This window comes from Parasteatoda tepidariorum, chromosome 4, assembly GCF_043381705.1.
Source record: "Parasteatoda tepidariorum isolate YZ-2023 chromosome 4, CAS_Ptep_4.0, whole genome shotgun sequence".
In the NCBI taxonomy this organism is placed as follows: Eukaryota; Metazoa; Arthropoda; class Arachnida; order Araneae; family Theridiidae; genus Parasteatoda; species Parasteatoda tepidariorum.
The window spans coordinates 76,409,726-76,423,719 of record NC_092207.1 but is presented as its reverse complement, the minus strand read 5'-3'; the positions used below and the strand labels follow the sequence as shown (position 1 = coordinate 76,423,719).

Below are 13,994 nucleotides of genomic sequence, written 5' to 3'. Positions count from 1 at the left end.
TCGTTGCTGATAAATTAAATACTTAATTACAACCAACTATCTGACCCGTGCAAGGAAAATAAGAGATACGAAATGACCATGTTTTGTATTTTTGTCTTCATAGATTTGAAACAGAAATTTCGTTATGGTTAGCAACAAAAAATTTAATAAATATTTTTTTTTTACTGGGAACGGATTTTATTTTCCGAATCTCTTCTAACTAACTCTTCAAACTGAAGTTAGCACATTTTTAAAAATAATTTTTTTTAATTTATTGATGACCTGCATAAACTTTTTGCTAGTCTTATCTACCTTCAGTCCTAGTGCAATATTTCTATATTCTAATCTGATCAATTTACAAGTATATCAAAAAGAAATTAGTAAAAACTGCGATTCGAAATTCGCAATCCTTATACAGGAATAACTTATACAGGTTTCGCGAATAACTAACTATCTCTGATCTTTTAAATTACTCGGTTATTTAAAAGTTCGAGCCAAAAATATAATTTTGCAATTAATTTGAAGCTGTAGGGTACATCCAAAAAATACTAAAATTTGTTTTTAAATTACATATTTCAACAATGATAAATTATTTTTTACAAAAAATCCTATTTAGAATTGGGCGATAGTTTACACGGTGTTTTGGCTGCTTAGAAATTTTAAAAACAGTCTATTTTCCAAACTTAATTAATTTTTTGAAATTTTTAGCTGGATCAATATACCATATTTTATACTATACCATATTATATATACCATATCATATACCATAATAAGAATGCTCCGATATTATTAATATGTTTAATATTAATATGCTTATTAATTTTCTATTTATAATTACACTACTCAAAATACAACCTTGGAGTCATTGTTTTCTTAAATGCATTTCCAATAAATTTATTTGCTTTTTCATTACTGTCAATTTATTCGAGATAAATGATAATGACAAAAGTGAAAAATAATTATTAATACATTAGGAATACCTACGTTTGAATATACTACAAAGCGAGATTAAATCTCGGAGATAAAAAAAATATTCTGATAAAACAACCATATTGAATGATAAAGGCATTTCTTTAAAAAGAAAAAATTAGTAAAAATAACTTAATTTTGGTAAATAAAACCAAAATATACAGCATTTAAATCCTTCATTTGGTGATTTTTCCTTTCATATAGTAACGGTTTGGCGAAATTTCTGATTTTCAAAATTATAGTTCTTATTACCACACATTTATTAAAAATACAATACTAAAAAGTAAATTTAAAGTAAAATTTTACCAAATTTTAAAGTATTTCCAATAAATGTATTCGCTTTTTCATTGCTCTAAATTTATTAAAGATAACTGTTAATGACATAAAGTGCAAAACAATTATTAACATGCTAGGAATAGTACTTTTGAATATACTACAATGCAAGAGTACTCCACGAAGAAAATAAATTCTGATAAAACAACTGTATTGCATTGTGGTTTTGGTAAAAAAAGAAAGAATAGAAAAACAAGGAAAAAGCATAATTTTGGTAAATAAAACCAAAATATACAGCATTTAAATCCTTCATTTGGTGATTTTTCCTTTCATATAGTAACGGTTTGGCGAAATTTCTGATTTTCAAAATTATAGTTCTTATTATCACACAATTATTAAAAATACAAAACTAAAAAGTAAATTTAAAAACAAATTTTACCACTTTTACCAAATTTTAAAGTATTTCCAATGAATGTATGCGCTTTTTCATTTCTCTAAATTTATTAAAAATAACTGTTAATGACATAAAGTGCAAAATAATTATTAAGGCGTTAGGAATAGTACTTTTGAATATACTACAATGCAAGAATACTCCACGTAGAAAATAAATTCTAATAAAACAACAGTATTGCATAGTGTTTTTGGTAAAAAAAGAAAGAAAAGAAAAGCAAGGAAAAACATAATTTTCGTAAATAAAACCAAAATATATGGTATTTAAACCATTCAATTGGAAATTTTTCTGTTCGCATGGTAACGGTTAATTTTTTTTTTCAAAACTACAGTTCTGATTGCCATGCATTTAGTAAAAAATTACAAAACTGAAAGTAAATTTAACCAACCATATGGTTTCTATGCCATGCTTTTAAGTACAATGATAAAATTACCAAACTTTATCACATTTACCTAATTTTATCACATATTATGAAATCTAATTTCATTTTTAATTTTATCAAAATCATAAAGCCAGAGACAAGGTTAATTTTACCATATTCTTGTAGATTTTTCCATATTTTTTTTCATAGTGTTATGCGAAATAATAAAAAGCTACGAAATCTGTTTAAAGAGCTTTGTTTTTTCCTCGATCATATATTCCAAAAAATATATTTTGAGCATAGTTTTAAGAAATGTATCATAGCACTGTTAAAACAATCGTTATTTTACACTATAAGTATAGTTTCTTCAACTTCATTTCGAAATAAGTCATAGAAGGTAAAAATAGGAAAGCTAGTTAAAAGAAATTTTTTGAATATTTTATATATTATATACAAAAACACATTTTACAATAAGATATCCATTTTACACTAAGTAAAACAGTACTACATAGCAATATTCCAATAAAGCTGCCTTCTTTAAATATTTTTAAAAAAATTACTGAATGTTCTCTCTGATAAATGCTTTAAAGATGTTTTATGAAATGGAACAAATTTACTACATTATCAATCAATAGTAAATTTAATGAAATGTGTAATTTTCCATTTATAATTGATCCTAAAAAATCCGTTCTCATTATATACATAAGTATATCAATAAAACAGTCTTCTTCTCATTATTTAAAATGTCTGGTTAAAGGTTCCACAGAGGATCATTGGTTTATTCTTAATTTAATGAAATATCAATTTTTTTTATCTATGATTGATCTAATAAATCAACACTTATACCTTACCAACATTCCAATAAAGCAATCTTTGCATTTCTTAAAAACTAATGTGTCTAATCTAATGTCTCATAAATGTTTCAAAGTTTTTTTTTTTATTAAATAGAAAAAATTTTCTTAGTTATAAATCAATGGTAAATTCATTAAACGACGTGTCAAAGTTTCTATTTATGATTGGTCTAATCACGAAGAAAGAAAATTCTGGTAAAATTACCGTAATGTATAGTAATGAAATTTCTCGTAAAAACAAACACATAATTCTGGTTTATAAAACCAAAATATACAGTATTTAAGGCATTTATTTGGTAATTTTTCCATTTATATGGTAATGGTTCACTAAAAATTCTGGTTTTCAAAATTATAATTGTTATTACCACACATTTAGTAAAAAATACAAAACTGAAGAGTAAATTTAATCGAAAAAAGAACGCTTTTATGACATGCTCTTAGGCATCATGACAAAACTATCGTATTTACCAAATTTGATCACATATTATAAAACCATATTTTATTGCTAGTTTTACCAAACTCCTAACTAAAGCGATTCGTTTAAAAGTACCGAGCTTTTTAGTGTCTCCATAGAGCCAGAAATACAGTAGATTTTAATATATTCTGGTAGTTTTTATCATACTTTTTTCTCTTAACTATAAATCTATAATTATTGTAATGTGTTTTCGGTAAATAACGTCAATCCAACAAAACAGCTTTTTCCGCATTATTTAAAATTTATATTATTAAAATTATTATTTATTATAAAATTATTATTATATTTTTATTTATAATTATTATTATATTTTTATTTATAATTATTATTAAATTATTATTTATAATTATTATTAAATTATTATTTATAACTATTATTAAATTATTATTTATAATTATTATTAAATTATTATTTATGAATATTATCACATTATTATAATTATTATTTTACTAAAATTTATTAAATAAATATTTAAAATGTGTTTTATTTAATAGAACAAATTTTATTCATTGTCAATAAATGATAAATTCATTAAGCGAAATATCGAACTTTCCATTTTTGATTGATTTAAGAAATCAGTAATTATTGTATACTAGCATTCCAACAAAGCAACCTTCTTTTCATCAATTTTCTATTCTAATTTCTAAAAATTTCTTAAAATTTATTCGATCTTAAATTACCTTGGGGTTTCTCCTTTCTCAAATCTTCTGGGTGTCTCAACTTCCTCTCAAAAGACTCGGTCGGAATACTCACAACAAACCACACTCCAGACATATTAAATGTACCAAGGAAACAAACGAAAAAGCAATCAAGGGTTAAAAATCAAGCAATAATCTTTTTCTTTAAAACTCCCTCACTTTTCTTCTAAGGATCAAGCGATTCCTCTTAATTCACACAGTTCAACTTTCTAATTCACCACCGGAACCGCTTAATCTCCGCTTAACAACTCGAGGTGAAAAAGCAACTCGCTCACCAAAGCTGTTTTTCTTTATTTGTGGATGTTTTTAAATTTCCTCTCCTAACACACAACCTCTCACATTATCTTTATCAGCCGATAGATGATTTAGTAACTGGTTGCAGCAGTTTGGCGGGGGTTTATAGATTATCTTTTTGCAAAGACGAGATTGGCGGTGTTTTTCTTTTCCCCTCTTCTTGTGTGTCACGCATGATGCTGAGGAAGAAGAAGAAGATGGGTGAGGAAGGGGTGAATTATGGTCAAAGAATATGTGATGACATCGTGTTTATTCGTCAGGTTATTATTCATAACGCGTATTTTGCTGTTTTCTTAAAACGCCTCGTAATTGTTTTGGAAGATAATAGTGAAAAGCTGCTTTGATTTCAATTCTATTATACGTGATTTTAAGATAGTGTTACAGTAAAAATCCATTAAAATAAAAATTACTGTAAACTCGTTAACTTTTCTTCAAACCTGTCTAAAAACTTATATATTTAAATTTTCATACTTAAATGTTTAAATATATATTAATATGTCTTGATATCTATATATACTTAAATATCAGTCTTAAAGTATTAATGAAATTAATATTTTAAGGTGTCACAGTACGCTCAGAAGTCACAGTTTGCTCAGAAGTCACAGTACGCTCAATAGTCACAGTACTCTGAGAAAAAACAATAACTTGTTCTCAAAAACTAGTAATATTGCTCATTTTTTTAATATTTTTAAAACAAATTGCGAACATTCCTAAAATTTCTAAATTCTCATCAGTTTTCTTGAGAATATTTTCCATAAAGATTAATTGCTCTTATATTTTACTAACACTGTTATAAATATCTCAGTTCTTATCATGCACTGTCTGTAATAAAATTCTAGTGTAAACATATTTGTCCTTATATTGTACTAACTTTGTTATGAAATTCTGGTATAAACATTCTCGCCTTTATATTGTACTGACAGTGTTATAAAATCTGTTATAAGCATTTTCGTCCTCATATTGAATTGACACTGTTATAAAATTCTAGCATAAACGTTCTTGACCTTTAAAACACTCTCGTCTTCATATTATAATAACACTTTACATAGAGAAAAGAAATTCTGGAAAAACTATATAATAATCAGTAATGAAATTTCTGATAAAAAAACCCAACTTATTATGGTAAATAAAACCAAAATATATGGTGTAAAACCACTTATTTCGTAACTTTTCCGTTCCTATGGTTACGGATTACCAGAATGCTGTTTTCAAAATTATCATGATTATTTCCACACATTTAGTAAAAGATACAAAACAGAAAAGTGAATTTAACCGAATAAATGATTATTATGCCGTGCTTTAAAGTATAATAATCAAATTTTAAAGATTTACCAATTTTTATCACATATTATAAAACCATATTTTATTATTAATTTTACCTAAATCATTAATCATCACATTTTAACCATACTTTTATTCTCAGTGTAATGACTTAACATGAACATTTTCATTCTGATATTGTTCTAACACTGTTATAAAATTCTGGTACAAACATTCTGATTCTGTGATAAATTAACTGATATTCTCTAAGCATACGGATGCACACTTTAAAAATAATCATTAGCTTCTAAAAGTCACTGCAAACTTAAACTAGAATAAAAATTATTATAATTAACTTAACCAGTACTGTTAACAAAAATTGGTAAAACAAATTTTCTTAAATCCTTTTTTAAAGTAAATTTTTTAAATAATTGTCGTTTAAGAATTTTCGGATGATAATTTTGAAATATGGTATTGAGATTCCAATCTTTTAAAAAATATCATTAATAAATCTTGCAAAAATTGTTAAGTGAGATCATTAATTGAATAATCCTCATTAACAAATCTAAAGTTAGTGAAGCTTTTCTTAATCTCTTAGATCCGCTTTTCTGAAGCAAGGTAAATCAATTTCCGTAAGCCTATTATTTTTTTATTGCTAACCGAATCGAAATAAAGAGAAATATGACAAAATTACTATTGTATTCCTTTAAAGTATTTCATTACAATTCTGTAATACTATTTCCTGGAAAATTAAAAAATGAGAAAAAAAGGAGAAGAATCGAAAGGAGAAGATGAGAATTATTTTTGTTTGATATTGCTTCACGGTGAACAACTACTCCGTATTAATGAGAATAATCATCAAAGCAAAACATCGGTGAAGGAAATTTTTTATTTGATAGGTGAAGCAATTTGAATTTAAGATTTTAAAAAAATGCCACGTAAGTTAAGACATAAGACAAAGTTTAACCTTGAACGTACACTTAAAGTTTACAAGTTTGATTCTTTGAAATTCTGCACAAATAAAAAATAAAGTTATAAAATTCTAAATAAACGTTTATTTCTGAAGAGAGAAAATATTTAGAATCAACTAAATATAGACTTGTTTCAATCAAATACAAATCATTCAATGCTGAATTTTTTGGGTTCTTTTCTACAAATTCTTTTAAGTATACTTTTAAATTTTTTGAAGAAAAAAAATTTCAAGTTATCTCAGAGTTAATATATCAATTTTTTTAGAATGAAATCTGTCATCTCTTAGAAAAATAAAATGTGTAAAGTTTTTGTTATGTAAAATGTGACAAATTTCTTCAGAATGAAATCTGTCCGCTTGCTGCGAAGTAAAATATGTCAAGCTTTTGTGGAGTATAACACACTGCGACACTGTAAATGGGCTTTTAGCACACAGCTACTTTGCATGATTTAGACACCACTTTTATAATTATAGCTACATTTGTTTAATCATTAAGAAGGAAATTACTAATTTTAATGAGAGTGGGCTTACCGTAAAATATACAAAAGCTGCCCTTGTCGGATTTCAAATGAAATTTCAGATCATATAAGCACTTCATCTTCGAAATAAATGTGTTCCAAATAATAAGGAAAAATAGAATATTTTTTAAGCATTATAAAATTTTAAATAATTTATTTAATAAATATATTTAAAATTTTATTTGATCAATAATCTATTTCTAAAAAAAGGAAAATATTTAAAATCAGCTGAATATAGAAAAATTGTTTCAGTCAAATTCAAATTATAAAATGCTGAATTTATTGGTATTTTTCTACAAATAGTTTTAAGTATATTTTTAAATTTTTGAAGAATAAAGCACGTCAAGTTCTCTTAAAGTAAATATGTCAAAGTTTTGAAGATTTAAATCTGTGAAGTTGTTGCTGAGTAAATTATGCAAATTTTTTGTAGTGTAAATTATGTTGATGCAACACACTGTGACGCAGCAAACCAAGAAATTACTAATTTTAAAGTGAATGAACACTCCGCATAAGTTGTATAAGCACTCCGTTTACATAAGCTGCTTTTAAACGAAATTTCAGCACATATAAACATATCAGCACATATGACAGCCTACTAGAAGGGAGGACTCACAAGAATTAGACACTCACAAGAATTAAAAGAATTATTAAATCCTATGCAGCAATAGCGAAATATATAAAGAATTGTTGCAGGTAATGATTGCGTCTAAAGAAGTATCAAACTCTTAGAAATACTGATGAAAAATAAAAAGTCTGAACCGAAATTGTCATATGAATTTAGTTTGTATAAGTAAACCAAACTATTTAAAGGTAATTCTGTAATTCACTTTCTTGGTCGTTTCTTGGTTTTTTCTTAATATTTTATAATTTTTTATTTATTTTTTTTTATTTACTTTTTTTGCTGTTTATTTAATTTATTTTTATTCAATTTATTTTTATTTAATTTTTATTTATTTATTTTATTTATTTACGTATTTTATTTATTTATTTAGTTTATTTATTCATAGATTCACTTATTTTTCATGTTGATCTCAATTCATGTTATTTTTCATGTCCCTCTTGATTTCCTCTTTAGAGGATTACCTATTATAAAAATGCTTCACCGCGGTAGAAACTTTTCATTGCAAATTCTGTGTCACCTCCATTGGGATTTTAAAATTTAAAGTATAGAAAAAAACGAAGTTAGGTAAGCCAAGGATAAACCATGGAATTTCAGGGGCTTAAAAAAATTTTTCAAAATATCAAACTGAAAAAAAGTTATTGCGAAATAACTTTCTCACTAACCTAAGTAATCTAATTATAATTCGTTTGTATTTTGTTAATTAGAAATTTTTTAAGCGTTTGAAACCTCATAGATTATTCTAAATTTATCGTAACTTACTTTTTACTATAATTGGGTACTTACAACTCGAGAAGATAATTACTGATACACAAGCATGCGACTAAAACCTGAACGCCAGCTGATCGTTTATAAACAAGAAGGCGTGTTAGAGTCGAGCTAAGTTTCTCCTCATAAGCTAGAATGTTAATTAAAGTGAAGTTAATTAAATACAACGTATTGCACACAGAATTTGTTAAAATATAATTTCATATACGTCCTTTATTTAACTTAGATTTATTATTTATTTAAGTATTTCATTATAACCATGATATATTTTTGTTTTATGTCCCTGGCAACTTAGATGCATAATTAGTTAGATTATGTTCATCATGGCATCGTGCCTGTCTTTGTGTTAAGTAAGAAATATATAATGAAATAATTGAAATATTTGCGAAAGAATGTAGAATGTGACACTTAAGAGAATAGAATACCTGCAAGTAACGTAGTGTGGGTATGTCGATCGGGATTAGTTGCTAAAACGTGGCAGTTGTTTAGGCTAGCAATTGTTCTTCCCGTTATATGTCGAGTAAGCCAAGCCCGTCATGTATCAATTCTCTTAAGTGCCGCATTCTACATTCTTGCACAAAGATTCTTTCACTGTATATTTTTTACTTATCACAATGACAGGCATGACGCCAAATGAACATAAACAAACCAATTGTGCATCGAAGTTGCCAGGTACACAAATCAAAAATATGTCACGGTTATAGTGAAATACACAAACAAATAATAAATCTCAGCTAAGTAAAAGACGTAGACAAGAAAGAATATATTTTAACAAATTCAATGTGCGATACAACGCTGCATTTAATTAACTTCATGTTAGTTAACATTTTAATTTATGTGGAAAAATTTAGCTCAACTTTAACGCGTCATTTTGCTTATAAACTATCTGATCGAGCTGACATCATGGGTCACGTGTGGTGGTATCCGCGACCTTCTTCTTGAAGTGCATGTACCCAATTGATATTTGATGTACTTGTCTTACTCGAAATAGAATGGAAAGAACAGTTGCTAGCGTAAACAAATGCCACATTTCAACAACCAATCTGGATCGAGGTAAGCACACTACGTCACTTGCTGGTAGCATTTAAATTACCAAATTAAGTGAAGCAGAATTTCTGTCGTGGTATAGAATCCTCTTAAATAACTCAATTTGATTCATTGGGTCTAACCTCCTTTAATCGCCATTTTGTAGAAGAAAAATTAAAAGATTAAAATAAAAATAGAAGGTAAAAGTAAAATATACGCATACTGACTCTTTGCATATTGACCTTTAGTGGTATTATTATAAATATTTTATATCAATTCACTTTGACTAAGATTCTTGCCCGAAATCAGATTTTTCAATATTCCATAAGCATCCTGATTAATACCTTTAATTTAAATAAATTTCTCTTCAAAAAATTTTTAATGTCTAGTATTTTACTTAAAAACAATAAATACACTATCAAATTTTAATGGAAAGTGTGTATAATATATTTTAAGTAATAGTGTTATAAAAATAGGATCATCAAAATATCTTTACTTACTAAAAGGCTAAATAGCGTCCTCTTCAGAAATACCACTTCTATTAAGATGATCTTTTAATTCTTCTTTAAGCCAGAAATTTCAACGACATAATCGTTGAAGAGAGAATGGCGCCTATCTCTGCGAGACTCTAATAGAAAGCTAAATATTCTGTCGTTCTCTACCTAATTAAAATAAAAAAATTCTGTCTCCATTTTATTAAAAAAAAAACTTAGCATTTTTATCTACACAAGTTGGTCCGTCATATCGTCATAGTAACCTGAAATACACATCGTTTTCTTTTTTTAAAAAAAACGAGACAAATTCTAGCTTTTAGCTCACACACAATTAAATAATGAATAAATGGAATATACTTTTAACAGTCTATACGAACTGGTATCAAATATGCCTGAGCAAAAATAACTCAAGTATCGTTTTAATATTAGCAACTCAAGTTCGATTTAACGCGAAGCAAATGTTTGACTGAATCAAAGGCGTATTCAACTCAAGTTGAACTCAGAAAATTCCACTCCTTTTCGAGAAGGGGAATTAACTTATTCATTTTAAGTTAGTACCAGCGGGTGACCGAGCTCCGCTCGGAGAAAACAGGTATCGAAGCTAACTCGAAGATTTAAATTTTCAATTGTGATTTATCAAAACAATACATGCCATAAGAAAATTTGTAAAACCATTGGTGAAAAGATAACCGGTTAAAGTGCACCATTGTAAACTATCTAAACAAAGTTTGGAAAGGGAACTATTCTATACAAAGGTAAAGTTTGAAAAGTCATAGGAAATAAAATGTAATTGATAATAAAAAATTATACAATTAAAGACACTGTTCACAACGAATTCGTAAATTTGCTTCCGTTCATCCGCTTCTTGAAAATTCTTGTCCAGGAAAAGGCGTCGATGAGAGAGGTATTGTCGAGCATAAAAGACGATGTAAACTCNCTTTTTTTTCTGTGTATTTTAATGACTGAAGGAGAAAAGAACTTGCAGCAAAAAGATAATACTTTCGTCGGATACAAATGACATCACATACAATTACTCCATGATTTCACTTGTCTCTAATCTCATATGCTTATGGCAGATAGACAGTAACAGCTTTATGAGATTGTACTTGATACACTGAGAAAAAAAGTGCTGCCAAAGCTACCGGAATATGGCAAAATTTACCTCGTTTCTGACTCTATAAGAACACCAAAAATCTCGGTAATTTGTTAATGATTTTGGCAAAAATTAACACAAAAATATGGTTTTATAATATAAACTTTTATCATATCTTACTTGTAATTTTATCATGATACCTTAGAGCTTAGTATAAAAACCATTTTTTCCCTTAAATTCACTTTTCATTTTTGTATTTTTTTCTAAATGTATGGTTATAAGAACTGAAAATTTGAAAACCAGAAATTCTGGTAAACCATTACTCTATTAACGAAAGAATTACAAAATGAATGGTTTAAATACCGTATGCTTTGATTCTGTTAACCAGAATTATAGGGCTTTTTTTTTACCAGAAATGTCATTACAGTACTGAACGGTGATTTTACCAGAATTGATAAAGTGCATAAATCCCCAAAACAAATTAATTTAACTCAGTTGAAAAGTTAATTAAACAGATATGCAAATAAATTTTATATATGATATTTGTAATAATTTTCTGGTTCAGGTATATTCTCTAAAGAATATTATTGTCGTAAAATGTACATAAGTGTGTGATTGTTCTTGTGAGAAATTAATATATAATTCCTTTTCTTAATGGATTTTAACAATTTCAATATTTTAAACAAAATTATTTTTATTATTTATTTTTTCTACCTTTATGCTGCAATTTAAAACGCGAAAAAAACACTCTTAAATCCATGCACACTCCATGTTTTTACTTCACATGAAAATAGAAACACATCATTTGAAATTAAGATTTATTTTGAAATTGTATCAATATTTTCCAACGATTCAGTTGAAATTTTCATAGAGTACACTATAAAAAAAATCCAAATCAAATTATGGTAAAAAGTACTGGCACTCAAGGTGCCGATAATTTTTACCGTAAAATCCCTTTTTACCGGAACATGTTACGAAACAAAACACTTGATATACTGTGATCTTCACAAAAATAATTACCGCAAAATCTCTGAATCACTGAATTAAATAAGTATTAGCGTAAATATTGCGGTATAATATTTTGCGTTAAGAATATCCCACAGGCCGAAGACTCCCTGTATATTAAATGGTGACTGGTACACGCTAAATCTACCTGGCCACGAAGTCCTCTAATTTCTTATAACAAATCAGCACTTCTGAGGGTACTAAATGATCATTCTCTGGATCAGGTCGAAATCATGATCTGGGGATGAAAGAAAATAGTATGATTGGGTTCTCCGTGTAAAACGGACTGTGACGTGTGTGTGTGTGTGGCTGAAGTCGTATTAGATAGCGCAACTGAAATACAAGAAACGTACCCTCGACCTTAAAAATTCGCTTTATTTCCTTACAGGCTTGCTGGCAACAACAGCAGAGCCGTGTTGGCTCACGGGATAGAGCACTCGCATTCAAATGGAGTGAACGGGTTCGAATCCCAGCTATGACTGGTCGATACAAAAACCCAGCTCGCACCGGCCACAGAGCTGACGTAAAGGTAGTAAACGGATCATGGGTTAGAGTCCCCTCTCCGTTAGACTAACCGTTGGAAGCGTTTTCGTGGTTTTCTTCTTCATGTAAAGCAAATGCATATTAGTTCGATCAAAAAGTTCTCCACGACGGCAAATTCCTCCCAATACTTGATCCAGAAGTTCCGTTGTCTTCTGGATTGGGTTCAAAATTTCAAGGCTGCAGAGTTGAAGATTGATAGTCGTAAACTCAAAATTGGGTCGGTTGTTCAATGTCAAGTAGCAACATGGGTAAAACAACAAAAAGTAACAACAACAATGGTGGAAATGGATTTTACGGATCATGCACTCAAAGTGCCGGCATATTGCAAATTGATCCGGAATTTTTTACAATGTATAAAACCGGAGCCGAGCTTTCAAAAAAATCGGAGTAGGAGTAAAAAGTTTAAATACCGACTCCGTAGCTGTGCTATGCAATCCGTTGCTCAACCTTCAACCCTTCCGTATTGTCAGACCTCTTATGTTCCTCTTTCATAAAACTTAATAATGGCATTACATTGGAAATTAGCCTAACACAACATAAAAGTATCTATTTTCTTCCGTGATTTAGCAATTCTTTTTTCCATTCTGTATTACTATGTCTCACTATTGCTGTCGTTGTTCATTCATTTTCTACATTAAAAATGGCCTAAGTATTTCTGAAAATAACACGTCAATCAGATGATAAAATATCCTAAGAAACATTTAAATTCTCTGTTTGGGAAAGAAAATTGTCATAGCTTCTTTTTTTTCTGTTACTTACAACTGTACGAAATCGATTCCAGAACTAGGTTAAGGCTGTTGTCATGTTATCGTAAAGCGAAAGAAAATTTTACATCCACATTTTTAATATATAATATGCCATTTCGTTAAACTGTTAAACCTGTTGTTCCCCAATCCTTAAATATTAGGCGACATTTCATTCATAGTTTCAATATATGATAACCAATTTATAAAATAATATTTCTTTAGATTTATAAGGTTATTGTCGCACTATACTTAAGGTAAATTTTCCTCCATAACTTCAATATATGACCTATAAAATAATATTTTTTAGACTTATGAGACTATTCCCATTCAATCATTTAGGAAACTTTTCATCCATAGTTTCATCATATGACATTTTACATACTATTTCGTCAAACTTTAAAGTCTTATCATCCGATTATTTAAGTAATTTACCATCCATAGCTTCGGTATATAATATTTTATATACTACTTCTTCAGACTTTTAAGGTTTATGTTACCCAATGTTTTAAGTTCTAGGTAACTTTTAATCCAAAGTTTCATATATAAACTCTGATTTAACTGTAGATTAAGATTGTCATCCCAAAATCATTAAGCTTGATAT

General features: G+C 28.0%; 1 protein-coding gene across 3 annotated transcripts in view; it reads right to left on the bottom strand.

Annotated features, from left to right (window-relative positions):
* LOC107437981 (uncharacterized) overlaps nucleotides 1–4,399 on the bottom strand; it is an 82,375-nt gene extending 77,976 nt beyond the window's left edge. For all 3 annotated transcript variants that reach the window (XR_011636638.1, XM_043041607.2, XM_043041609.2), the window contains exon 1: nucleotides 4,040–4,399. Coding sequence is in view for 2 of the 3 variants with exons in the window: in XM_043041607.2 (XP_042897541.1) it covers nucleotides 4,040–4,133 (94 nt within the window). In the remaining variant the exon portion in view is untranslated. The remainder of the gene's footprint in view (nucleotides 1–4,039) is intronic.
* Between the last annotated feature and the right edge of the window lie 9,595 nt (nucleotides 4,400–13,994).